At 45.5% G+C, this 27,755-nt stretch overlaps 2 protein-coding genes across 4 annotated transcripts in view; one reads left to right on the top strand and one right to left on the bottom strand.

Moving 5' to 3' along the window:
- The window catches only part of LOC144601246 (leucine-rich repeat transmembrane neuronal protein 3-like), a 205,715-nt gene extending 198,995 nt beyond the window's left edge, over window positions 1–6,720 (bottom strand). Inside the window, exons 1-2 of the mRNA XM_078413254.1 lie at window positions 6,027–6,720; window positions 3,745–5,285 (exon numbers count right to left, since the gene is read on the bottom strand). Coding sequence (XP_078269380.1) covers window positions 3,745–5,285; window positions 6,027–6,039 — 1,554 coding nt within the window. The 5' untranslated portion in view covers window positions 6,040–6,720. The remainder of the gene's footprint in view (window positions 1–3,744; window positions 5,286–6,026) is intronic.
- LOC144601244 (catenin alpha-3-like) overlaps window positions 1–27,755 on the top strand; it is a 928,496-nt gene that overhangs the window by 374,536 nt on the left and 526,205 nt on the right. The window lies entirely within an intron of this gene.

The following is a 27,755-nucleotide window of genomic DNA, read 5'->3' as shown; positions in this document are numbered from 1 at the left end:
TGGTAAATTGTTCCTAGTGTGTGTAGGATAGTATTCGTGTGCGGGGATCGCTGGTCGACGTGGAATCGGTGGGCCGAAGGGCCTGTTTCCGTGCTGCATCTCTAAGCTAAACTAAATAACTAAACTCTGTGCATTCACCCTATCTATCCCCCTCATGATCTTAAACACTCCCATAAGATCACCCACCAGCCTCCTGCGCTCCAGTATTTAAAAGATCACTGGCAAAAAGAATGATATGAGGGAGTTAGTGATCCAACACTACACAGATGTAAAACAAATCGTGCATTTGGTGGAAATTCGAAATAAAAACACAAAATCCTGTGAACAATCAGAAGGCCAGGCAGCATCGCTGGAAAGAGAAAGAGCATTTTAGATCAGAGACTTTTGGTCATTGATCCAGTTGGGTTTTTCTTTCTGCCTAGGTTGAATGAAACTGTAATTGAACGTTTGCATCCTAAGTCACAGTGATCATTATGCACGTCCTTTTGATTGTGTTTATAAAGGAAGTGTTGGTGTATGGGGTTCCAGCCTCCATTCGCCAGCACGCCAACTCTGTGCGCATAACAGTCACGTTTAGTCCTAAAAACCAACAGTATCTTAGTTACCTATACAACAAAGTACTGGAGAGATGACTCTATAAAACTGATGGAGCACAATTGGCAAAGGCAACAGTGCACTGTTAATTAACAGTCTCTCTCTCTCTCTCTCTCTGAACAAGGCTTTGTGTGATAGATTTTTCTTTGCATTAGCCTGCCAGAATTTAAAATACCTTCTTCGCGTATTTAATTATTTCTCCTTAGTTTATCGATCCTGTTCCACATACTGTGTAAAACCATTCATATGTGCCATTACCCTTTTGTTAGACAGAACTGCACAAATGATTAAACTCTCAGTTTTCACAAACAAGTACAAGTTGCTTTAATAGTTCCGTTTGCAGACGCTTATTTTTGTGCATTTAGATTTGTCAACGGTCAGGTCTTGCTTGAGATGTAGTCTGCGACCTACCCTGATTTTACTTCCTCATCCCCCCCTCCCTTCAGCACCAAAGCTTCAGCTGAAATCTGTACGAAGGAGCTGCAGATGCTGGTTTAAACCATAGACATAAAATGCTGGGGTAACTCAGCGGGACAGGCAGCTCTGGAGAGAAGGAATGGATGACGTTTTGGGTCGAGATCCTTCAGCTGAAATCAATGGACTTCGGGAAGGAAGTGTCCCTCTCCGTCTCCCAGCCCTGCTCGTTGGTTATCGTGGGCGACCCCAACCCCAGTCCTCCACTTCCACCCTGGTGAGGCTTCGAACATGTATTTTAAGTGAAGGGTGGAAGGGTGGTTAAGCCGGGGGAGAGTTGGTGAATAGGAATAGATTTGTTTATTGAATAGAAGCGGGAGCAAATTTCTGGAGTGAAGCGGGACGGACAAAAAAAAGAGTTGGAGGACCTCGTTGTGTGAGTTGCTCTTATGGCCAGAGGAGGGGATGGCAGCACAGTCACTGTTTACAGGAGATGCGTCCCTCCCCGCCCCAACGCACCGCGCCCATTTGGCAAACCCCTGCCGCTCACGAACCTCGTGTACGTGGACCAAGAACTGCAACGTGCAAGTCCTGCCACTGACGGGAGTATTTCATACAGGTGTCCTAATGTCTTAACGTCCTCGCAACATTTTACAATAATAGAGAGATGTTAAATCCATGGGGATTTACGAGAAAATCTCTTACTAATTCAAATATTCAATCTGCACATGACGCGAACTTGAACTATGCAAAATTGAATTCGCCTTCAATCCACATAAAACTGAACTTACGTTCAATCGACATAAAGCTGAACTTGCGTTGACAAGTCTTTCAGAATACCATCATATTATAAAACAGTCAAACTAGGTAAAGCGAAGGAGACGGGAAGGAGGAGGTCGGGACTTGATTAGCTTTTGCAATCAGGCGTCGAAATGACAATCTCCGGGTGAAAAGTGAGTGGCTTCACTCAGAGCCACAAGCTTTGTCACTTTTGATATTTTTTTCTCAGCTAATGTCAAACAGTAGACCCCATAGAAAATCCCACCCTATTCTCAGCACCCTTGACTGCCTGAAATAATTCGCGACAACACGGCCACATCACACACGGTTGATATCGTGTTTTATGGATTAAAAAAGAAAGCTAATATTGCTTCAAATACTTCAGTTGAGGCAACGCGGCGCACTCCCTCGTGGCGAGGCGAGGGATACAAGATATCTGCTGTTCGGTGGTATTAATGAAGAAGAGGTTGCTATTCCGCCTTTTGAGGCTCCTCACTATTAATACACTGTCGGCTCACAGGAACCCTTCTCGGGTGCAGTTCACCCTGAGCATCAACAGTCTCTTAGAGGAGAGTCCCAGATTCAGACCGTTCAGTGGGGGAAAAATGCTCCCTGATAATATTCCCGAAGGCTCAGATCTAAATTTTCAGAACTTTTTTTCCCCCAGAATGGAAATATCAAACGCTGGAGGGCATAGCTTAAAGGTGAAAGGGGCAAAGTTTAAAGGAGATGTACCGGGCAAGTTTTGTTTTTACACAGAGGACGGCGAGTGCCTGGGACGCGGAGACTAGTGGTGGAGGCAGATACAGTAGAGGCATTTAAGAGACGTTTAGATGGGTAAATGGATATGCGGGTAAATGGATATGGATACGGTACGATAGAACTTTATTTATCCCAGGAGGGGACATTGGTCTGCCAACAGTCGTAAAACACAAAATACACGAAACATTAAATTAAAGTGACGAGTGGGAAAGGATTGGAGATGTGCAAAGATTGGGGAGAGGAGGGGAGTCAATCTCAGTCTACCCCAAGACAGAAGGGGGAGGAGTTGTACAGTTTGATAGCCACAGGGAAGAAGGATCTCCTGTGGCGTTCTGTCGGTGGTACCAGTCTGTTGCTGAAGGTATTCCACAGATTGACCAATGTGAGCTGTATTGTCCAGGATGCTCTGCAGTTTGACGAGCACCCTCCGTTCCAAGACCACCTCCCATATGTTCAGTGTTATGATTATGATTATGACCCCCGCCCCATGTCCACGATGACTTGTCCCAATCCATCCCATTGAACCATCTTGCCGTTTTAAACGTCTGTTCTAGCATTCAAGCAAGATGGGTCAATGAGTATCGAGTCCAATCTGCTGACAATGGCCTTTCTCTCTGCACTCTGAAGGCTTAGAGTCAGGGAGACCTCCTTGTGTCCGGGTGTCAGCCACCACCAAGATTCAATCACCTGCAGCGCTCCACGAAACACGGCAATCAGGAACAGTAGTGCATAAATTAAAGTTCAGAAGGCAACGACCGAGCTTCGGAAATCGCACCAGCAATCAAATCAATTAAATGCAACGTGCAGGATCGGCAATGTACAAATCTACAAGTTTTTAACGCCTCAGCTTGGAGCTTGGCAAGAATGCAACGCCGACTTCAAGATAGTGGCAAACAAGAGATTTTTTTTTTATACAAAAGGCACGACTGTGATCATAACAGTAACACATTTCCCGCAAAGAAACAATTCGGTGAATGCATTTATTAACATCAATAGCTGTTGATGAAAAAAAAACAAAAACCTCTGATCTTTTGGTAGGTATGTGGGCACCTTGGAATAATATACTATATGCAGGGTACAATCAATAATAACTATTCCGCCAAATCTCACCCAGGCAAACATTTAAGACCACCGGCCACAGTTCACATGTTTACCTCTATAACCCATGTTTTGTGGGTTATGAGAAGTTCATACCTCGCATTCCCTGGAGCCAGATTTGTTAAAGGTGCAGGAGGCTGTTCCGTTCATCAGCATCTCCGTGGCCTCGGTGTGTGCAGGCTTATAATCAACGTAATATTCCTGGGTAGTGGGCACCATTTGCCTCAGCGACTGCCTCTTCTTGCGTCGCCTTCGGCCCAGCGAGCGCTGCTGGAGCTGCTTTATACTCGCCGGGTACCGTTTCCAGGACACGTAGATGACCAGAAGGATGAGTAGCACGGAGAGGAACAGGGCCACGCTGCCCGCGATGATCTTGTGAAAGGAGACGGGCTCGATGTCCTCAGTGTCGGCGCTGGGTTGTGGGGGAGTGGTGGCTGCGGGCACTGGGGCTTGGCCTTTGCTCTCCGAGTTGGCCTTTGGAAGCCTTGTTTTAAACGTCGGTTTGGCCTGGAGTTTGGGGGGCTCCGGCACCACGTGGGTGGCGACTCTTTCAGTTTTAATGCAAATGTTATAGTTGTCGATCGCCTCCACCACCTGTTCTCCCTGCAGTTGCTTTGGCCCCGCGCAGATCATTGTGTTCTCCCTCCTCCCCTTAAACATCTTCAGCCAGTTCACCAGCGAGCAGATGTTCCTGTTGCATTCCCACATGTTCCCCGAGAGGCTGACGGAGCTGAGGGAGATCCAGGACTCCAGGATCTCCTGGCCGACCGTGGTCAACTTGTTGGAGTCCAGGTGCAGCGTGCTCAGGTTGGGCACGCACTGGAACACGTTGGGCCCAATGGCCTGGATCTCGTTGCCGGACAGGTCGAGTTTCTCCAGCGAGCTCCAGGTCCACGACATGCCCTGGATGACCACGCTGATCTTGTTCCACTGCAGGTAGAGGATGCGCAGGGTGACCAGGCGGGGGAAGTGGGCGAGGTTGACCTTGGAGAACTGGTTGTGCTCCAGGTGCAGTTCCACCAGGCGGCCCAGGCCGGCGAACGCGTTGCGGGCCAGGCTCCGGATGCGGTTGTAGCCCATGTCCAGGAACTCCAGGTTGCGGCAGTCCTGGAAGATCCTGACGGGCACGGTCCGCAGGTTGTTGGACCTCAGGTGCAAGCTCTGGAGTTTGCGAAGCCCCCGGAACTGCTCGGGTTGCAGCGACTGCAGCTGGTTGTAGGAGAGGTCGAGGTTGCGCAGGTTGGTGACCGGGCGGAAGGTGTTGTTGAACAGGCCGGTGAGCTTGTTGGAGCTGAGGATCAACTCCTTCAGCCTGCGGATGCCGTTGAAGGCGTGCTCGTGGACCAGGCCGATGTAGTTGTGGTCCAGGTACAGCCAGGTCAGCTGGTTGAGACCCACGAACTGGTTGTGCTCCAGCGTCTGCAGGCTGTTGTAACGTAGGGAGAGCCCCAGGGAGCCGGGGGAGATGTTCGGGGGGATCTCCTGGAGGCTGAGCGATTCGCAGTACACTATCTTACCGTGGCACCTGCAATTACTGGGGCACGCTCGCTCGGCGCCGGAGAGGAGGCTCAACAAGACTGTGGGTGCCATCACCAACACTGCAACTCGACCACTTAGTAGTGCAATTACCCCGAGACCTGGGAGAGAGAAAAGTTATTGTAATGAATCGCGTGTTTGCAGCCTCACACCAGCCGTTTGCATTTTGTTTTCATCCGCGGCGTCCTGAAATGCGTGTGTGAGTGCGTGTGTGAGTGAGTGTGTTTGAGTGTGTGTGTATGTGTGTGAGTGTGTGTATGTGTGTGAGTGTGTGTATGTGTGTGTGTGTGTGTGTTTGTGAGTGTGTGTGTTTGTGTGTGAGTGTGTGTGTGAGCGCGTGTGTGTGAGTGAGAGCGTGTATGTGTGCGTGTGTGTGAGTGCGTGTATGTGAGTGTGTGTGAGCGCGTGTATGTGAGAGTGAGTGTGTGTGAGTGTGTGTGTATGTGAGTGTGCGAGTGTGTATGGGTGAGCGTGTATGTGTGCGTGTGTGTGAGTGCGTGTATGTGAGTGTGTGTGTATGTGTGCGTGAGTGTGTGTGTGTGAGTGTGTGTGTATGTGAGTGTGCGTGAGTGCGTGTATGTGTGTGTGTGAGTGTGTGTGTATGTGAGCGTGTGTGTGAGTGTGTGCGTGTGTGTGAGTGTGTCTTTCCCTCGGACGTGCGGTGGAAGATTGCCGCAACTTTAAAGTGATCGGGGAATTGTGATCGCGGGCAACTTGAAGCGGCATCGGAGCCGACCGTGACCGTGACTGTGGTGGTGGTGGTGGCGGCGGCCGTGACTGTGGCGGCGCGGTCCGCGGTCCGCAGTGGATGCGGGAGGGTGGGTGAATGAATGGCCGCTTACCCATCCTCAGCATCGCCGCCGGGTGCCCGCGGCTCACCGTCGCCTCTCACTCAGTACGCAGACCCCGACGCGCTATGTCGGCCGCACCGTCGTCGCCCCGGCCCTGGCCAGACCCATGGAGCAGACGGAGACTGCGAGCACCTGCGAAGCGAACTGTTGCCCTCCCCTCCTCCCTCTCCAAACATCACTCTTTGCCAGCAATGGGAAGCTTTCGCGCAGCGCAACACTGAGAGAGAGAGAGAGAGAAGGAGGGAGAGGGGGGGGAGAGAGAGAGAGAGGGAGAGAGAGGGGGAGAGGGAGAGAGAGAGGTTGAGGGGGCAGAAGGAAGGAGAGAGAAAATCTTCAACGGCAGCGAATGGTTAAGTTTTGGCCCCGGTACATTTACACACCCCCCCCCCCTCTCCCAGTTTGGGCTGCCAGGGATAAATAAAGCCGCACCCGGTGAGTTTGGAGAGTGGTGGTGGTGTGGGGTGTGAGGGCGGTATGGGGGGGTGTGAGGGGTATGGGGGGGTGTGGGGGGTATGGGAGGGTGATGCCTGACGGCGACTAGTCCCTTGACGCTGTGGTCTCGGTGCAGAAGTCAACCCGTGCAGTAGTTGGCAGCGCTCAGCAGGTTCCCCAGCTCACGGCCCTGACTCCGCAACCTCCTCCTACTGTTGCTTCCGATGCCGCCAGAGCCCAAGTGTCGTGTGTGGAGCTGCCCCCACTGGAGAAAGATAGGATGGGCATGTGCGGATCTCGTTTCTATTACCCCCCCCCCCCCCCCCACACACCTTTCCCCGCCTCCAAATCCCACACAAAACAAGCGAGCCCTCCCTCCCACGAAGGAGATCCGAGATGTGGAAGCAAAAACAAAAAGCTGGAGTAACTCAGCCGGACAGGCGGCGTCTCTGGAGAGAAGGAATGGGTGACGTTTTCAGGGGTCGAGACCCTTCTTCAGTCTGGTCAGGGGATAAGGGAAACGAGAGATCTGGACGGTGATGTGGAGAGGGATAAAGAACAACGGGGATAAGGGAAACGAGAGATATGGACGGTGATGTGGAGAGGGACAAAGAACAACGAATGAAAGATATGCAAAACAAAAACAAAAAAAGTAACGATGATTAAAGGAAGCAGCAAACATTTGTTAGCTGTTTATTCACAAAATGCTGGAGTAACTCAGCGGGTCAGGCAGCATCTCTGGAGAGAAGGAATGGGTGACGTTTCGGGTCGAGATCCTTTTGTTGGGTAGACACCCGAAGCCGGCCCCACGGCGGTCAGATAGAGTCGGCGATGCTTCCCAGTGCAGTGGGGACATCTGGCCAGGATTGCCCCCAAGGTGTCCAGGTCATGGACTGATGTATCGATCTCTGGGGCCACGGTCCAGGGAAACAGGGGCTGCCCTTCAATGAGCCATTCTCTGCCGTGGGTTTCCTTTCCATCAGTTGTACGGATGGTTGTGGGAGAAGAAGCCGCCCAACACTGAGCAGGGCGCTGAAGAATCTGTGTAACTCGCCGACTGGCGGAGAATGGAGGATGTGGAGCTGTGGGGAGAGATGGTGGTCTTGTGACGACGTTTTCAGGGCAAGCATCCAAACATCGTTGGCAGTCACAGGCCTGAAGTCACCTCATCCACGTGATCCCGAAGCATGTGCCGGGTTTTGTTTTTGTTCAACTGCAATTCACAAAGTGCTGAAGGAACCCAGCGAGTCGGGCAGCTCGCCCGCAGGGGATGCGCATTCGGCTCGAAGGGCCGAATGGCCTACTCCTGCACCGATTGTCTATTGTCTCATACACTTCAGGTTGAGACCCTTCTTCAGATGCTCCACGGATTCTAAACAGACGCTGCCTGACATGCTGAGTTCCTCCAGCACTCAGTCTTTTGCTCAAAGATTCCAGTATCTGCAATTTCTTGTGCCTCTATGTGTACGATAGGCAAGATCCTGACATGTACATACCGTGTAGATCAAGTCAAGTCAAGTCAAGTTTATTTGTCACATACACATACATACACGATGTGCAGTGAAATGAAACTGGCAATGCCTGCGGATTGTGCACAAAAAAGAATTACAGTTACATAGACATAGATAGACAGACACAAAACGCTGTAGTAACTCAGCGGGTCAGATAGACATGGATAGATACTGTTTGCATTGTATCTAAATTTGTTGAAAGCGCAAAGTTAATTGAGAAGCAAATTGGGAGGAGTTTAAGTGAAACAATAGGTGCAGGAGTAGGCCATTCGGCCCTTCGAGCCCAACGGCAAAGTTCTGGCAGTTGGAGCACAATGTAGGGAATTGTACGCCTGTCCACCTCGCTAGGAGGAATTGCTTCTATGGGAAGAGAGGATAGAATGGTGGTGTACAGAGGGACTTGGACATACCGATTGAAAACAGAAAGATATGAAAGTAAAGCAAGTAACAAAAAAAACAAACAGATGGAATATTCCAAGAGATTGAGTATAAAAGTAGGGAAGAGCGTAACTGCAGTGCTATGTACAGATTTGTTTATCACCTAAGGGGGGTATATGAAGGCAGCAAGGGATGTGGTTGTTAACTTTGCTGAATTTCCAACCAAAAATGGGTTGTAAAGAGGATTTAAGGAGGCCACAGAGGGGTGTAGATCAAGTAATTGATCAAATAGAGAGGAATGTAGGGAAATGTAAAATTGCTCAATGTGCCAGGGAAATTAAAGAACATATTATCTAAATCCTGAGACGTTGTAGGGTTCTGAAACATCGACAGATCTAGATGCCTGACTGAGTGCATGATTTAGAAAAAAAAGCTTCTGCTTGTAAGTAATGAGGAAAGCTGATCATTTATTGCGAAGGGAATTGAACACAATAGCAGGGAGTCGAAGAGTGATACAACTTACCCAACATGTCCCAGCTACACTAGTCCCACCTGCCTGTGTTTGGTCCATATCCCTCCAAACCTGTTCTATCCATGTATCTGTCTAACTGTTTCTTAAATGTTGAGATAGTCCCTGCCTGAGTTAACCTTCAGATTCTTATTCAATCTTTTCCCCTTCACCTTAAACCGATGTCCTCTGGTCTTCGATTCACCTACTCTGGGCAAGAGACTCTGTGCATCTACCCGATCTATTCCTCTCATGATTTTATATACCTCTATAAGATCACCCCTCATCTTCCTGCCATCCAAGGAATAGAGTCCCAACCTACTCAACCTCTCCCTATAGCTCAGACAATCCAGACTTTGGAACATCCTCGTAAATCTCTGTACCCTTTCCAGCTTCCCAGGGAGGTTATTCTTATAGACAATAGACAATAGACAATAGGTGCAGGAGTAGGCCATTCAGCCCTTCGAGCCAGCACCGCCATTCAATGCGATCATGGCTGATCACTCTCAATCAGTACCCCGTTCCTGCCTTCTCCCCATACCCCCTCACTCCGCTATCCTTAAGAGCTCTATCCAGCTCTCTCTTGAAAGCATCCAACGAACTGGCCTCCACTGCCTTCTGAGGCAGAGAATTCCACACCTTCACCACTCTCTGACTGAAAAAGTTCTTCCTCATCTCCGTTCTAAAATTCATTTATGTGGGGCAATGATAAGACCACATGTGGGGTATTGTATACAATTTTAGTCTCCTTATTTAAGGAAGAATTTTACGACGTGGAAAATGACAAAAAGAAGGCTTTCATTGTACATGTACCTCACCATATTTGTGTATATGATGATCAACTTGACTTACCAGACCAATGGCTGAATACTTTGTTAAAGGAGGAAAATCTGGACAGGCTAGGTTTGAATGCATTAGAGTTTAGAAGAGTGAGTGGCGACTTAAATGAATCATGAGGGATCTTGTACAGGGTGTCATCCACTCTAAGTAAGGGCATTTTACAGTAGTTTAGTTTATTAATTTAAAAATACAGTGCTGAAATAGGCTCTTTGGCCCACCGAGTCCTTGCCGACCAGTGATCCCTGCACACTAGGGACATTTTACAATTATACCAAGCCAATTAACCTACAAACCTGTATGCTTGGTAAAAATGTAATTGTCCCTAGTGTGTGTAGGATAGTGTTAGTGTATGGAGATCGCTGGTCGCCATGGTCTCGGTGGGCCGAAGGGCCTTTTTTCCAAGCTGTATATCTCTGAACTATACTAAACTAAAAAAGGGTCTCGAGCTGAAACATCGCCCATTCCTTCTCTCCAGAGATGTTGCCTGTCCCGCTGAGTTAATCCAGCATTTTGTGTCTACCTTAAACCAAAAGACATCTGCAGGAGATGGTGTTCTCATGCGTCCAAAATCTTTGCCCTAGTTGGTGGAGATTAAACGTTTGGGAGATGGTGTCAGAATAATCTAATACCTTGTGCACCATTGACCATTTTTCAGTCCACTGGGAGTTGAGGGAATTAATGTTTATGATGACGGATTGGGTGCTGGTCGAACAGGCTGCTTTATCCTGAAGTGTTGAGTTTCTTGAGGGTGTTGGAGCTGCACTTGTCCAGGCAAATGAGTATTACAGTATTCCACCAAGCTCCAGAGCTATGCCTTGCCGGAAGGCTTTTTAATATGAGAAGTGAGCCATTCACCAAATGTTACTGAGCTTCTGGCTGCACCTATCACAGTAATGTCCTCATTTCTGAAGGTATCACAAAATGCTGGAGTAACTCAGCAGGTCAGGCAGCATCTCAGGAGAGAAGGAATGGGTGACGTTTCGGGTCGAGTCCCTTCTCCAGACTAATGTCCTCATTTCTGAAGGTTAATGGCATAGTAGCTGAAGTTGGTTGGTTGTCAAAGTAGACAGCAGGATATAGATCAACTACGGAAATGAGCAGAGAAGTGGCAGATAAGGTTCAATCTGAGTAGGTGTGAGGTTTTGCTTTTTGGGATGTCAAATCTCAGGAGAAGGTATATGGTTGATGGAAAGACCTTTAACAGTACTGATGAGCAAAGGGATCTTGGGGTCCAGGTTCATAGCTCCATGAAAGTGATAATATAACTGGAGAGAGTGATAAAGAGTGCATATGATATGCTCGCTTTCATTGATCAGGGAATTGAGTATAAGAGTAAGGAAGTCATGGTGCTTCCCCATGAGATTTTGGTTTGGATGCATTTAGAATATTGCGTGTGGTTCTGGTCACATTACTGGAAGGATGTAGAGGCTTTGGAGAAGGTGCAGAATTATAACGTGGTTACCCCCTACATTGGGGACATCAAATGCAGAACTTCCATTTATCTGTTGCTTCTCATGGTCTCAGCTTTTCCAGACCCCATTATAGGGAATAAACAAATTTAATTCTCCAAAAGGGCCCAGGTCTGAGTAAAGTTCCATTAGATTAGAAATAACCGATGTAGTTACTTTGTTAAAAAAGGGAGGGGGACAGAATGCAAGAAAACACCAGGTAATTACCTTAACATCCGTCATTTAGAAAATCGTAGAAGATATGATGAAAGGCCGAGGGGACTTAGACAAAGTCAATAAGGCAAAGGATAAGGCAAAGTCAATGTTATTTAATGGAAGGAATTTCAAGTTTGATCAATTTATTGGAGTTCTCTGACAACATAATGTGCTCTGGATACAGGGAAACTAGCAGATGTTCTATACCCACATTCCTACAGGGCGTTTAAAAAAAAATCCTTTATTTGTCCCACAACGGGGAAATTTGCAGGGTTACAGCAGCAAAGTGGAGAGCAAAAATAAATAAGCATTCCTTAAAAAATAAAATAACGGTAATTATCTTTATTTACTGGTCTAGCTATGGAGCTGCATCAAACCTTATTGGGGAAAATAGAAACTCGTACTGTAGGAGATAACATGTTGACATGGACGAAGGATTGGCTGGTTAACAGCAAGTAGAACAGGTATGTGTAAGAAGGAACTGCAGATGCAGGTTTTCACCATCTGAAGAAGGGTCTCTACCCGAAACGTCACCCATTCCTTCTATCCAGAGATGCTGCCTGTCCCGCTGAGTTACTCCATCATTTTGTGTCTATCTTTTAGTTTAGTTTAGTTTATAGATACAGCATGGAAACAGGCCCGTTGGGCCAACCGGGTCTGCGCCGACCAGCGATCCCCGCATATTAACACTATCCTACACACACTAGGGACTATTTTTACATTTACCAAGCCAATTAACCTAGATACCGGTACGTCATTGGAGTGTGGGAGGAAACCGAAGATCTCGGAGAAAACCCAGTCAGGTCACGGGGAGAACGTACAAACTCTGTACAGACAGCACCCATAGTTGAGATCGAACCCAGGTCTCTGGCGCTGCATTCGCTGCAAGGTAGCAACTTTACCGCTGCACCACCGTTCAGTAGAACAGGTATAATTGGTCCCCTTGCAGTTGGCAAGAGACACTAAATACCCTTAATGATGATTCAATGTTACTATATTGCCACATGTACCTGCTTTTGTTTGCAAATGCTTTTGTTTTGCAAACAACCCTGTAAAACCATGTAAAACAGCAGACCTCACCTAGGCAGTACGCAAGAGTCTGGAGCCAACAAGGTTACAAAAGGTTCATCAAACAGTCTGACCTTCTGCTCACAACGGTGAACCAGCCCTGCCACCACAAATGGCCACCGGTGGCCCCCTGCTGTGTCCCCCTTTCATTCTCAGCGGCCTCCACTGAGATCCTGCCACAGGATTCATGATGGGACTACAACTTTTACGGTACCAAGGATTTTTGATCGTGTTGGTGTAAACAGGTCATTTTGTCATGTGGGAGCATCTATAACAAAATTCGCTGGGGAATTATGTAGGAAGGAACAGCAGATGCTGGTTTAAACTGAAGATAGACACAAAATGCTGGGGTAACTCAGCGGGACAGACAGCATCTCTGGAGAGAAAGAATGTGTAACGTTTCGGGTCGAGACCCTTCTTTAGATTTGGTTGGGCTGCATTTGGACTATTGTGTGCAGTTCACGTTGCCCCATTGTAGGAAGGATGTGGAGGTTTTGGAGAGGGTGCAGAAAAAGACTCGAGGGCATTAGCTATAAGGAGAGGATGGAGAAACTTGGATTGTTTCTCTGGAACGTCGAAGGTTGAAGGGAGACCTGATAGATGTGTATATAATTATGGGAGGCATAGATAAGGTAGACATTTAGAACCTTTTTCCCCAGCGTGGAAATGCCAAAGACTAGAGGGCATAGCTTCAAGATGAGAGGGGTCAAGTTTAAGAGGATGTGTGGGGCATGTTTTTAACACAGGGAGTGGTGGGTGCCTGGAACGTGTTGCCAGGTGTGGTGATGAAGGCAAATGGGAGCATTAATTTGCTTGCAGCTAGGAAGATAGATACCCTGTGTGCAGAAAATTGATCGCGTTCAAGCAAAGATTAGTTTAACCTGGCATTGGGTTCGGAATGTACATTGTGTGCCAAGGGCTTGTTTGTGTACTGTACTCTTCTGTGCCTTATGGGGCAGGATCCGATACAGTAGTGAAGCAATTGGACGACTTGAATACACCACAAAAGTAAATGACAGCATGTTCAATTGACAGAATAGGCAGAAGCATGGAATTTTGCGACACATTGCATTTTGGGAAGTCATACTCGGGCCGGACCTTCACAATGAATGCTAGACATCAGGGGTGTGTCGCAGAACAGAAAGATCTAGAACAGGTACTTAGTTCTCTGAAATGGCATCACAGGTAGATGGAGTGGTAAAGAAGGCTTTTTATACATCGTATTGAGTGCAGAAGGTGAGACAATATGTTACAGTTGTACAAGATGTTGGTGACGCCCCATTTGGAATATTGTGTTCAGTTTGGGGCGTATTGCTATGAGAAGAATATTATTAAGCTGGAAAGAATGCAGAGAAGATTTATGAGGATGTTGTCAGAACTCGAGTGCCTGATTTATAGGGAAAAGGTTGGGCTGGCTAGGCTTTATTGTTTTGAGCATAGAAAGCTGAGGGGTAAATGACTAGAGATGTGTAAAATCAGCAGGGGAATAGATAGGACAAAGTCTTTTATCCAGGGATAGGGGAATCAAGAACCCGAGATGAGAGGTTTAAGATGGGAGGGACAAGATTTAATACGAACCTGAGGAGCAACTTTTTCACTCAGAAGGTGGTGGGTATTTAGAACAATCTGCCAGTGGAGTTAGTTGAGGCAGGTATTACAACAGCCTTTAAACTATACTTGGACAGGTAGATCGATAGGTAATTTCGAGGGAGTTATGGAGCAAATACGGGCAAATGAGACGTGCTTAGATGGGACATCTTGGTTGCCATGAACGAGTTGGGCGAAGGTCCTGTTTCTTTGCCGTATTACTATGATTCTAAAGACCAGTAAGTCTAATATCTGTGGGAGGAAAGTTACAGGAGAGGATTCTGAAGATTAAGATACATATTAATTTGGAAAGGCACTCGTTGATTAGCGATAGTCAGCATGTTTTTGTGCCATGGGAGATTCGACTCACAGATTTAGTTGAGTGTTTTGAAGAAGCGACCAAGAAGATTGTTGAGGGATGTAGTCTATGTTAACTTCAGCTATGCCTTTGATCTGGTTCTGCATGGTAGGCTGCTTGGAATGCAGGAAGAGCTAGTTAATTGGATACATAATTGGCTTCATGCAATGAAGCAGAGAGTGAAGGTGGAAGGTTGTTTTTCAAACTGGAGGTCTGTGACTGGTGTGTGCCTCAGGGATCGGTGTTGGGGCCATCGCTCCTTGTCAACTATATCAACAATTTGGATGCAAATTTACACTTCATAATTGTGCGTTTGTAGAAGACGCTAACATAGGTGGTATCATAGACAATGATGGTTATTATCAAGAATTACGGTGGCAACTTTAACAGCTGGGCATGTGGGCAAGGAATGGCTAATGGAGTTTAATTCATATACAGTAAGTGTAGCTATTTCATTTAAGGAAGTCAAACCAGGATAGGACTTTTACAATAATTATAAGACCCTGGGGAGTGTTGTGGAGCAGAGGTAGCATGGTGTATAAGTACGTAGTTCCCTGAAAATGGCTTTGCTGGTGAAGAAGACTATTAGCATGCTGACCTTCATCAGTCAGGGAATTGAGTATAGAAGTTGGAACGTTATGTTACAGTTGTACAAAACATTGGCATTGTTGCACTTGGAGTACTGTGTTCCATTTTAATCAATCTGCTGTAGGAAGAAATGCTATTAAGCTGGAAAGAGTGCAGAGGAGACTTCAGGGTTTGAGCTATGGGGAAAGATTGGGGAGGCTTGGACTTTTATCTCTGGAGCACAGGGGGATGAGCCGTATATGATCACGAGGGGAATAGATAGAGTGACTGCACAAATTCTCTTCCCCAGGGTACGGCAATCAAGAACTAGAATTCATAAGTTTAAGGTGAGAGGGGAAATATTAAAAGGGATCCCAGGGATGCCTTTTTCCACACAGAGGGTGGTGGGTATATGGAACGAGCTGCCAGATGAAGTAGTTGCAGCATGTACTCAGACGAAGGGTCTCGACCCGAAACGTCACCCATTCCTTCTCTCTAGAGATGCTGCCTGACCCGTTGAGTTACTCCAGCATTTTGTGTCTAACTTCGATAACAACATTTGAAAGATATTTGGACAGGTACACGGATGTGAGATTTAGACAGATATAGGCCAAGCGCCGGCAAATTGGGCTAGCTTAGACATGGCATCTTGGTTGGCATGGACGAGTTGGGCCAAAGGGTCTGTTTCCATGCTGGATGACTCAAACTTGGGGTCACTGTTTAAAAATTAGATGAGAAGGAAGTTTGTCTCTGAGTGCAGTGAGATTTTGATTCCTCTCCCTCGAAGGGTTGTGGAAGCAGAGTCTGGATATTCCTAAGGTAGACAAAATGTTGGAGTAACTCAGCGGGACAGGCAGCATCACTGGAGAGAAGGACTGGGTGACGTTTCGGGTCAAGACCCTCCTTCAGTCTGAAGAAGGGTCTTGACCCAAAATGTCACCTATTCCTTCTCTCCAGAGATGCTGGCCGTCAATAGACAATAGACAATAGGTGCAGGAGTAGGTCATTCGGCCCTTCGAGGCAGCACCGCCATTCAATGTGATCATGGCTGATCATCCACAATCAGTACCCCGTTCCTGCCCTCTCCCCATACCCCCTGCCACTGCTATCATTAAGAGTTCCTCCAGCTGAGTTCCTCCAGCATTTTGTGTTTACCTTCAATTTAAACCATCATCTCCTGTTCTTTCCTACACACTGGATATTCCTAAGGCAGGTGCAGATAGAGACTTGGTAAACATGGGATGAGAGGTTCCCACACATAGATGGGAATGTGGAGTTATAGCTACAAGCCGAACGGCTGTGGACTTATTAAATTGCGGCTTTGGCTCAAAGGACTGCATGGCTTACTTCTGCTCCTAATTTGGCCATTCCTCTATATCTGGGTAGAGGGAGTGAAGCAAACAGAGAAACCAGGAGCAGGAATGGGGAATCAGCCCCCAGAGCATGCTCTGCCATGGGTGATCCATCCTTGGCCTCTGCTTTATTTTCCTGCTCTCTCCCCATACATGTATCTGTTGTCTGATAGGGACTCCGACTGGAAATTTCTCTAGGGTAGATTCCTAAGAGATTTTCTCACTCTCTGTCTAAAATGGGTGGCCCCTGAATGTGAAGTTGTCTCCCTTGGTTCTAGATGAGGGGGAAATCATTCATCCTGGCTTTGCCCCTCAGAACCTTATATGATTGAATAAGGTTGTCTTTCATTCCTCTTAATTTGAGTGAGTGAGCGTGAGTCTAACCTGCTTGACCCTCCTTTGCATTTCAACCCTTCATCTCAGGAATCAGTAACTGATCCTTGTCTGTGTTACCTCCATGTAAGTACATAATTCCTCAAATATGGATATTAATCTTTACATAGTTCTCAATGTACAGTCTCATTAATGCTCTTGGAAATACAGAAAAAACAACTCCACTTTCATTCTCCATACCCATTGAAATGAAAGTCAACATTGCATTAACGTTAATTGCTCGCTATACCTAATTTTTACAAACCTACCGACTCCCACAGTATCTGAACCACACCTCTTCCCTCCCGGCCTCTTGAAAAGACAGTATCCCCTGCTCTCAATTTCTCTGTCACCCCTGCATCTGCTCCCAAGATGAGGGTTTAGATTCTCGGACATCCAAGACCTCCTCTTTCTTAAGTAAACATGGTTACCCTCCCTGTTGTTATAGATAGATTGCTTAACGCATCTTGTCTGTGTCCTGTAGTTCTGCTTTTGCATCCCTCCCCCCAGATGGAACAAGGATAGAATACCCCAGGTCCTCTCCTTTCACTGCACCCAACACATTATCTCCAATGTGACCAGTCATAACTTCCCATCTCCACCCCTTTCCACCTTCCACAGAGACCACTCCTTCTGTAACTTCCTGGTTCGCTGATCCCTTTTCACCCAAACCACACTCTTTTCAGGTACTTTTCCCTGCAACTGCAGGAGGTATCACCTATCCTTATACCTCCTCCCTCACTTCCATCCAATGATCTCAGCAGTCCTGGCTTCAGTAGCTATGGTTTTCACATGTCTCTGATATTTAAAAAACTATTAGAGGTTATGGGGAGAAGGCAAGAGAATGGGGTTAGGAGAGAGAGATTGAATGGCGTAGTAGACTTGATGGGCCAAATGGCCTAATTCTACTCCTATCACTTATGATGTTATGATTAAAAATGAAGTAAATGACATTGATCTTTTAAAATAAAATCATTAACAAAACCAAAATAAAAAAATTAAATTAAAGGTTAGTACTTTGCCTCACCTAGGTCTTGGTGCAGGACTTAGAAGCAAGGTGATCTTATTGATTCCGTACTCCGAATCTGACAGGTGGGTCTAGGGCTTTGGCAGCACATGCCTGCAGGTCCCAGACTTACTACTAATGAAGTAGCTAAACATCAGCACTTCTATTTGGAACTGCCACCATTAACAAGCAAGTATCATGTAGTTATTAATAATCTGTGACATACCTTGATTTTAAGTTGTGAGGATTAATTTTGTGCAAAGCTCGTTAATGGCAGAGGGAAGTGTAATGAACTCTTCCCCCAACCTGTCATATTTCTCGTGAAATGAAATAGCAATACAGTAGGTTTCCTCTCCATGATGGGAGATTGTGTTATCATGACAATCACCGACACATTTTGTTCAATACGAAAAGGCCACACAGTCCCTGTTTCTTTTGCAATGGCCCAGTAGTTTGTGCAAGTGAGCTTGCAGAGGACATAAGGGAACAAGTGATTTAATAATTAACAGCTGGACCACATAGAACATAATTGGGTCCTTCCTTGTCAGTTCGGTTTACTTTTCCGGGATCATCATGGATGGAAAAGACATCTTCCAACTTCGGTACCTCAATCCTAAATTCTCTCGGGTTTCAACAAGAGGAAGCTGATGGTCTCGAATAGCATAGCAGCCTCGGCCTTCCCCCAGCCCACAAGGCCCCATTTAGTTTAGTTTAGTTTAGTTTAGAGATACAGCGCGGAAACAGGCCCTTCAGCCCACCATCCGCACCGAGCAGCGATCCCTGCACATTAACATTATCCTGCACACACAAGGGACAATTTTACATTTATTGACCTGAATAAAGTCTTTGAAATAATTGGCCTTGCTTCCCCTCTCCAGTTTCTCTTTATGACCCACCAGTTTCACATCAACCCCCCCCCCCCCCCCCATCAAGTTGGCATTAGAAAATAAACTGCAATGGCATATTTTTCCATTCCTCAGTGTTCGATCTGACATTTGCAAGAATTCATTCTTGGGCTCTATGACTCATTATTTAAAAGCAGTCTTCATTGAAAAACATGCAGTGATTCCATCGCAATGCTGAGTCCCTTGGATCAACAAACTCACACTGCCTTTGAGTCATCATCAACTTTCCAACGGCCAATGCTCGATGATCAGAAGGTTTCTTTGACTGAATCTTGGGAGGACCATAACATTTTGCCTTTGGTCCCCATCATAAACTTTGTTCCTTAGACTGTGGCTGATACTTTAACCCAGAATTATTGCATTGGAATGTATGTGTGTGTGTAGGTATGTACAGTATGTGCAGACTATCGCCAAAGGCGACTCGTTAGTGCCAGAGGCAGGAGGAAGGCTGCAGCCCTCAATCTTCCCCACAGCGCCCTTCATGTGCCACCACATGATCCCCCCACATCGGACTCGCGAGTCGAACTCGATCCCACAAGACAGGAGACTGCACAACCATGCTATCGACGTCTACGACGAGCCACCACCATGTACAGTTATATATTTGTATACAATTTATGTATACGAGCAGGGTTGTTTATGTTTGACTGTGTATATACATTTGCACGGTTTGTGCATATTTCTGTTTTTATGTGTGTCTGAAGGAACTGCAGATGCTGGTTTAAACCAAAGATAGACACAAAAAGCTTGAGTAACTCAGCGGAACAGGCAATATCTCTGAAGAGAAGGAATGGGTGGCGTTTCAGGTCGAGCCCCTTCCGACTGATGTCAGGGGAGAGGGAGATACACAGATAAGGAAGTGTAAGATGTGAAAATAGGACAAAGAGAATGAAGTTCAAGGAAAATGTAGAATAGATCTTTGTTAGCTGGGAGGAGATAACAACAAAGCAAATAGCGATGTAATGTAGTCAGAAACAGGAAGAATGGCCAGAGAACTGGGAAGGGGAGGGATGGAGAGAGAGGAAAAGCAAGGGTTACTTGAAGTTAGAGAAGTCAATGTTCATACTGCTGGGGTGTAAGCTGCCCAAGCGAAATATGAGGTGCTGCTCCTCTAATTTGCGCTGGGCCTCACTCTGACAATGGAGGAGATCCAGGACAGAAAGGTCAGTGTGGGAATGGGAGTGGGAGTTAAAGTGTTTAGCAACCGGGAGATCAGGTAGGTTTAGGCGGACTGAGCGGAGGTGTTCAGCGAAACGATCGCCAAGCCAGCGCTTATGTGTATGAATTAGTGGCCAAACCTTGCACACCTACATGCGTTATTGCATTGTTTCTTCAATCTCTCCTGTCCAGCATTCTATCACAGTTCTTCCCTGGTATTCTCTCTTCCCCCAAACCCTATACTGTATTTTTTAATATGATTTTGCATTAACTTTCACTGGCTCCAATAAAATGTCATTGAAACACTTCTCTCTCCACACTCTGTCAGCCCTATTTGAATATTTCTTACATTTTCTGTTTTTATTTCATTTGTATGCTTGCATTTGTTACATGTTTGTGGGAGCATCAGTTTTGAAATTTTGACATTACCAAGAGAATGGCTGTAGATTTTCTTTGGAGAAAAATGCAATGTAAAATGGAGACTAGTAAATAATAAATACTAAATTCATAAATAGGCTTACCTATTACCTTACCTTTCCACCTTCTAGAAAAATCTAATAACAGAGGAAAATAAATTTCAGAGACCTAAGATTGGGAATACATGTTGGAGTTAAGACTGAGCTGTGCTTAAACTGTCTTTAATTGAACACATGTTTCAGGGAAAGTATACATTCTACAGGGCAGCGGTAGATTTGCTGCCTTACAGTGCTTACAGCACTGGAGACCCGGGTTTAATCCCGGCTATGGGTGCTGGCTGTACGGAGTTCGTACGTTCTCCCAGTTTTTCTGAGATCTTCGGTTTCCTCACACACTCCAAAGACACGTAGGTTTGTAGGTTAATTGGCTTGATGTAAGTGTAAAATGTTCCTAGTGTGTGTTGAATAGGGTCAGTGTGCGGGCATCGCTGGTCAGCATGGGCTCGGTGGGTCGAAGGGCCTGTTTCTTCGCTGTGTCTCCAAACTAAACTAGGCTGCCCCTTTCAACATTACCACCTTACCTGGTGCAGTTAACAAAAACATTCCCAAAATGGGGAAAGGAAAATTAAGCCACCCTTATTGCAGACTCTGAAGGTGAATCAGCACGGCTGATGGAGATTAGTAAATGCAATGCTGAGTCATGAATGATTTTCCCCGACCAGTCTGTGGTCTGTGCCAGAGAAACAAGCACCACGCAACAATCAATGAAGGCAGTTTTATTCACCTCAGGATCCTTGGGCGATGATTGAAAAATTGCCTTTCTACTCCAATGAGTCATCCAGCAATGAGTATAGAGGGAAGTTTGAAGAAGGGTCTTGACCCGAAATGTCACCCATTCCATCTCTCCAGCCATGCTGCCTGGCCCGCTGAGTTACTGCAGCATTTTGTGTCTATCTAATAGACAATAGGTGCAGGAGTAGGTCATTCGGCCCGTCGAGCCAGCACCACCATTCAATGTGATCATGGCTGATCATTCTCAATCAGTACCCCGTTCCTGCCTTCTCCCCATACCCCTTGACTCCGCTATCCTTAAGAGCTCTATCTAGCTCTCTCTTGAATGCATTCAGAGAATTGGCCTCCACTTCCTTCTGAGGAAGGGAATTCCACAGATTTACAACTCTCTGACTGAAAAAGTTTTTCCTTATCTCTGTTCCAAATGGCCTATCCCTTATTCTTAAACGGTGGCCCCTGGTTCTGGACTCCCCCAACATTGGGAACATGTTACCTGCCTCTAAAGTGTCCAACTCCTTAATAATCTTAAATGTTTCGATAAGATCCCCTCTCATCCTTCTAAATTCCAGTATATACAAGCATAGTCACTCCAGTCTTTCAACATACGACAGTCCCGCCATTCCGGGAATTAACCTAGTGAACCTACACTGCACGCCCTCAACAGCAAGAATATCCTTCCTCAAATTTGGAGACCAAAACTGCACACAGTACACCAGGTGCGGTCTCACTAGGGCCCTATATAACTGCAGAAGGACCTCTTTGCTCCTATGCTCAACTCCTCTTGTTATGAAGGACAACATTCCATTGGCTTTCTTCACTGCCTGCTGTACCTGCATACTTCCTTTCAGTAACTGATGCACTAGGACACCCAGATCTCGTTGTACATCCCCTTTTCCTAACTTGACACCATTCAGATAACCTCACACTTATCCATATTAAACTGCATCTGCCATGCATTCGCCCACTCACACAACCTGTCCAAGTCACCCTGCAACCTCATAGCATCTTCCTCACAGTTCACACTACCACCCAGCTTTGTATCATCTGCAAATTTGCTAATGGTACTTTTAATCCCTTCATCCAAGTCATTAATGTATATTGTAAATAGCTGCGGTCCCAGCACCGAGCCTTGCGGTACCCCACTAGTCACTGCCTGCCATTCTGAAAGGGACCCATTAATCCCCACTCTTTGCTTTCTATCTGTCAACCAATTTTCTATCCATGTCAGTACCCTACCTCCAATACCATGTGCTCTAATTTTGCCCACCAATCTCCTATGTGGGACCTTGTCAAAGGCTTTCTGAAAGTCGAGGTACACCACATCCACCGGCTCTCCCCTGTCAATTTTCCTAGTTACATCCTCAAAAAATTCCAGAAGATTAGTCAAGCATGATTTCCCCTTCGTAAATCCATGCTGACTCGGAACGATCCTGTTACTGTTATCCAAATGCTCCATTATTTTGTCTTTTATAATTGACTCCTGCATCTTCCCCACCACTGATGTCAGACTAACTGGTCTATTATTTCCCATTTTCTCTCTCCCTCCTTTCTTAAAAAGTGGGATAACATTAGCCACCCACCAATCCACAGGAACTGATCCTGAATCTATAGAATATTGGAAAATAATCACCAATGCGTCCACAATTTCTAGAGCCACCTCCTTAATTACCCAGGGATGCAGACCATCAGGCCTGGGGATTTATCAGCCTTCAGTCCCATCAGTCTACCCAACACCATTTCCTGCCTAATGTGGATTTCCTTCAGTTCCTCCGTCACCCTAGGATCTCTGCCCACTAGAACATCTGGGAGATTGTTTGTATCTTCCTTAGTGAAGACAGATCCAAAGTACCGGTTCAACTCGTCTGCCATTTCCTTGTTCCCCATAATAAATTCCCCTGCTTCTGTCTTCGAGGGACCCACATTTGCCTTGACTATTGTTTTCCTCGTCACATACCTAAAAAAGTTTTTACTATCCTCCTTTATATTATTGGCTAGTTTATATTATTGGCTCCTCATACCTCATCTTTTCTCCTCGTATTGCCCTTTTAGTTATCTTCTGTTGCTCTTTAAAAGAGTCCCAATCCTCTGGCTTCCCACTCTTCTTTGCTATGTTGTACTTCTTCTCTTTTATTTTTATGCTGTCCTTGACTTCCCTTGTCAGCCATGGGTGCCTCTTACTCCCCTTAGAATTTTTCCTCCTCTTTGGGATAAATTGATCCTGCAACTTCTGCATTATTCCCAGGAATACCTGCCATTGCTGTTCCACCATCTTCCCTGCATGGGCCTCCTTCCAGTCAATTCTTGCCAGCTCCTGCCTCATGCCTCTGTAATTCCCTTTGCTATACTGCAATACTGACACTTCCGATTTTCCCTACTCCCTCTCAATTTGTAGAGTAAAACTGATCATATCGTGATCACTGCCTGCTAATGGCTGTTACCTTGAGTCCCCTTATCAGATCAGGTTCATTACACAACACTAAGTCCAGAATTGCCTTCTCCCTGGTAGGCTCCAGTACAAGCTGTTCTAAGAATCCATCTCGGAGGCACTCCGCAAACTCTCTTTCCTGGGGTCCATTACCAACCTGATTTTCCCAGTCTACTTGTATGTTGAAATCTCCCATAACCACCGTAGCATTACATTTGCGACATGCCAATTTTAGCTATTGATTCAACTTGCACCCTATGTTGAGGCTACTGTTTGGGGGCCTGTAGATAACTCCCATTAGGGTCTTTTTACCCTTACAATTCCTCATTTCTATCCATACTGATTCTACATTTCCTGATTCTATGTCACCCCTTGCAAGGGAGTGAATATCATTCCTTACCAACAGAGTGACCCCACCCCCTCTGCCCACCTGTCTGCCTTTTCGATACGTTTTGTACCCCTGAATATTCAGTTCCCAGCTATAGTTATAGAGGTGAAGATCTGGGTGACTGCTGTAAATCCAGATTACCATGGCGTGAATCAATCCTTTGGTGCTTGTTACCCAGTTCAAAGGCATTTTTTTTGGACTGCATATTGTGATGTCGAACCCAAGAGAGTGTAAGTCGATGTTTATAGATGTGTGAACTTTGGAGTCTAATATACATACCCTTACACGTAAAAATATTCTTTCTCGTCTTTCTTTATTATTTATGTGAATCTGGTTTTGTAGTTCAGTTATGTGATTGGGAAAGAAATGCAGGATGTCGAGCTGGGCCTCAGCGCTTGGTGCAGATGATTAGCTTGATATCAGAGATTCATTTTCTGACCCAGGCTTGTGTGCGCAGTGTGAAGCCAGTGAGACATCTTTCACCGGCTCTCCGTGATTGCTGATCACACCGGCTGATCCTTATGGATTGAAGGTCAAGTAAACAAATTCTTCAGCCCTTCATTATAACCTGGAAAGTAATGTATTTGGTTCTGGATCATTTACATTCTTCGGTCTCCCATCTCAGTTAAGTTTGATTTGCTTTCTGACAGTGCACTACATGAAAGAGAAGATGGAAGGCCTGGAGAATGTCTGAATTAATACCAAGCTGCTTGTTTCTTGAAAATCCTAACATGTAAATTGTGTCTTTGGGCAAAATGTGCACATCGAACATCAGAGCAGGAAAAAGCCACCATTGTCTCCCCAAGGCAATGACAAATTATAAATATTAAACCAACATTGCAACAACATAAGCAGATCTAATTATTAAAGACTTCTGATTGAACTTTCTGATGAAGCGTCCCCTAGAACTCAGCTCTTGAATTGCCAAAGATATTGGGCACAATGTTGTGAGAAAATAATTGTACGTGATTGGTGGTAATTGTTATGAATACACAAATCTACAAGAGGGTATTTATTCACAAAATGCTGGAGTAACTCAGCAGGTCAGGCAGCATCTCGGGAGAGAAGGAATGGGTGACGTTTCTTCAGAAGGGTCTCGACCCGAAACGTCACCCATTCCTTCTCTCCCGAGATGCTGCCTGACCTGCTGAGTTACTCCAGCATTTTCTGAATAAACACCTTCGATTTGTACCAGCATCTGCAGGTATTTTCTTAATCTACAAGAGGGGATGCTCTGTGAATTATGAATGGCAGCGCACTTAATTTGCGTTGGTTAATTTGCAGTGTTTTAGCTATTGTGCAAATGGCATCGTGCATCAGTTTCTAGTGACTTTCGTGAAGTTACTGCATTTGGACATTACTTGTCCCTGAAACTACCTGATAAAGTTAAGGCTAGTAAATTAATAACCACTCGCTATAAATGTTCTTGCTCCAAAACTCAACAATTCAAAAATGTTGAATTTAAATTTAAAAACACGGAATTTGAATGAAATTTATGTTCTGACTTTCCTTCTTTGTTCTCCCTTCATTCGGCTGACTTGACAATGAATTCACAAATTCTAACCAACGTTCTTCTCATTGCTTGCCCTGTTTATTTTTCATTCTTTTGATCTCAGTGTTTAGTGTTACACGGATCATAAAATTCAGTAATGTCATCCTTTTGTTTTGGTGCTCAGTGGATGGTGAATAGTTTCCAACATAGCCTCTAACATGACATACACATTGCTGGCAGGCTTTTGTGGTGGCGAACATACTGCTGAGGGATTGATATTGGCACAATAAGGTTACCAGTTCATCCTTCAGCCAACACAAGCTGTTAACCTTGCGCATCTGAACCACAACAAAATAGAGCACAAACCAATTTTATTTGAGGAGACTGTCACTGCGGTACAGTGGCCCAAGGGTAGAGTTCCTGCCTTACAGCGCCAGAGGCCCGGGTTCGTTCCTGACTACGGATGCTGTCTGTATGGAGTTTGTACATTCTCCCAGTGGTCGCTTGGGTTTTCTCCGGGTGCTCTGTTTTCCTCCCACATTTCAATAATGTGTGGTTTCTAGGTTGGGTGGCTTCTGTAAATTGACCCCCGTGGAAAGGCTGCGAAACTGGGGTAACGTAGAACTAGTGTGCGGCTTAACGATGGTCAGTCTGAAGAAGGGTCTCGACCCGAAACATGACCCATTCCTTCTCTCCAGAGATGTTGCCTGTCCTGCTGAGTTACTCCAGCATTTTGTGTCTATGATCGATGGTCAACGTGGACACGGTGGACGAAGGGGCTTGTTTCCATGCTACAGTTCGAAATTAAACTACTCTAAAGTAAGCTGCTGATAGATTTCGATCGACTAAATTACAATAAATTTGCAATCCTCCTGTGCTTTCTAGAATTCTTTAAATTTGATACTGTGCATTGAAAGTATTCTATAAAATGGTGAACGACTTGAAGAGATTTAAGTCGACTTTAATGCTTTTGCACCATCTATTATTGAGAAGCATTTGCGGGCTTCTCACTTCAAAATTAATAGGACTGAGAAAATGAGGAAAGAGTTAAGAGTTAAGAAGGTTTCATTATCATATGTACCGAAAACAAAACAATGAAATTCTTACTTGCAGCAGCATAACAGGTCTGTAAACACAGTACTCCTAGCTAACACAATAAACAAAAAAAGTTCAATACATTTTTTTAAAAGCAATATTCGTGCAAAACAAAAGTCCAAAGTCCCATGTGCAAACAAGACAGTTTGTAGTTTGTGGTTTAGTCGGAATTTGTAGTGTTCAAGAGCCTAATGGTTGCTGGGAAGAAGCTAGACCTGAACCTTGATGACTGATTTTGAACTCCTGTGCCTTCTTCACGATGGCAAGAGTACAGTGAGAGCTTGGCCACGATGGTCTTTCATGATGCTGAATCTCTTCAATGCTGGGAGGTCACGCACCCAGAATTTTGATCGGCAATGTTCACCACTTTTTGTAATCTTCTTTATTCCTTGGCATTTGACTTGCCAAACTAGGCTGTGATACAACCAGTCAATATGTGTAGGAAAATAACTGCAGATGCTGGTTCAAATCGAAGGTAGACACAAAATGCTGGAGTAACTCAGCGGGTCAGGCAGCATCTCGGGAGGGAAGGAATGGGTGACGTTTCGGGTCAAGACCCTTTTTCAGTCTGAAGAAGGGTCTCGACCCGAAATGTCACCCATTCCTTTTCTCCTGAGATGCTGCCTGACCCGCTGTGTTACTCCAGCATTTTGTGTCTACCAACTAGTCAATATGCTCTCTACCATATTCGAAGTAGAGTATTCATCAACATACCAAATCTCGTCATTCTTCTAAGGAAGTAGACATCTTTGTGGGCTTCCTTTATGGTTGCATCAATATGCTGGGCCCACGACAGATCTTCAGAGAAATGCACTCCCAGAAACTTGAAGTTGTTGACTCTCTCCACTGTCGACCCATCAATGAATTCAGGTTCATAGATCCTTGGCCTTCCTCTCCTAAAGCCAACAATCAGCTTCCTAGGTCTTACGTCAAAAACAACGTTGTTATTCTGGCATCATTCAAGGAGATGATCGATCTTCTCTGATAGTCTGACTCATTTTTACTCATAATTCATCCAACAACAATGGTACGTCGGTGAATTTAAAGATGGAGTTGGAACTGTGTCCGGATTCACAGTCATGGGTATAGAATGAGTAGAGAATGGGACTGAGCTCACAGCCTTGAAGTGCCCCGTGCTGAAGGTTATAGAGAAGTGTTAATGTTAGAGCAGAAATTGCTGGAGCCTTGGCTGAGATACATGAATCATCACTTGACATGGATGAGGTGTCAGGAGACTGGAGGGTGGCTAATGTTGTACTTCTATTTAAGAAGAGCTGCAAACAAAAAACTGGGAACTATAGAGCAGTAAGCTTAACATCTTTGGTAGAAATGTTAATTGAGAGAATTCTGAGGGATTTAGAAAGCCAGGCTGATTAGGGAGAGATAGCATGGTTTTGGGTGAGGCA

Source organism: Rhinoraja longicauda, chromosome 16 (genome assembly GCF_053455715.1).
Source record: "Rhinoraja longicauda isolate Sanriku21f chromosome 16, sRhiLon1.1, whole genome shotgun sequence".
In the NCBI taxonomy this organism is placed as follows: Eukaryota; Metazoa; Chordata; class Chondrichthyes; order Rajiformes; family Arhynchobatidae; genus Rhinoraja; species Rhinoraja longicauda.
The sequence above is the reverse complement of the archived record's forward strand: the minus strand, read 5'-3'. Positions and strand labels throughout refer to the sequence as shown.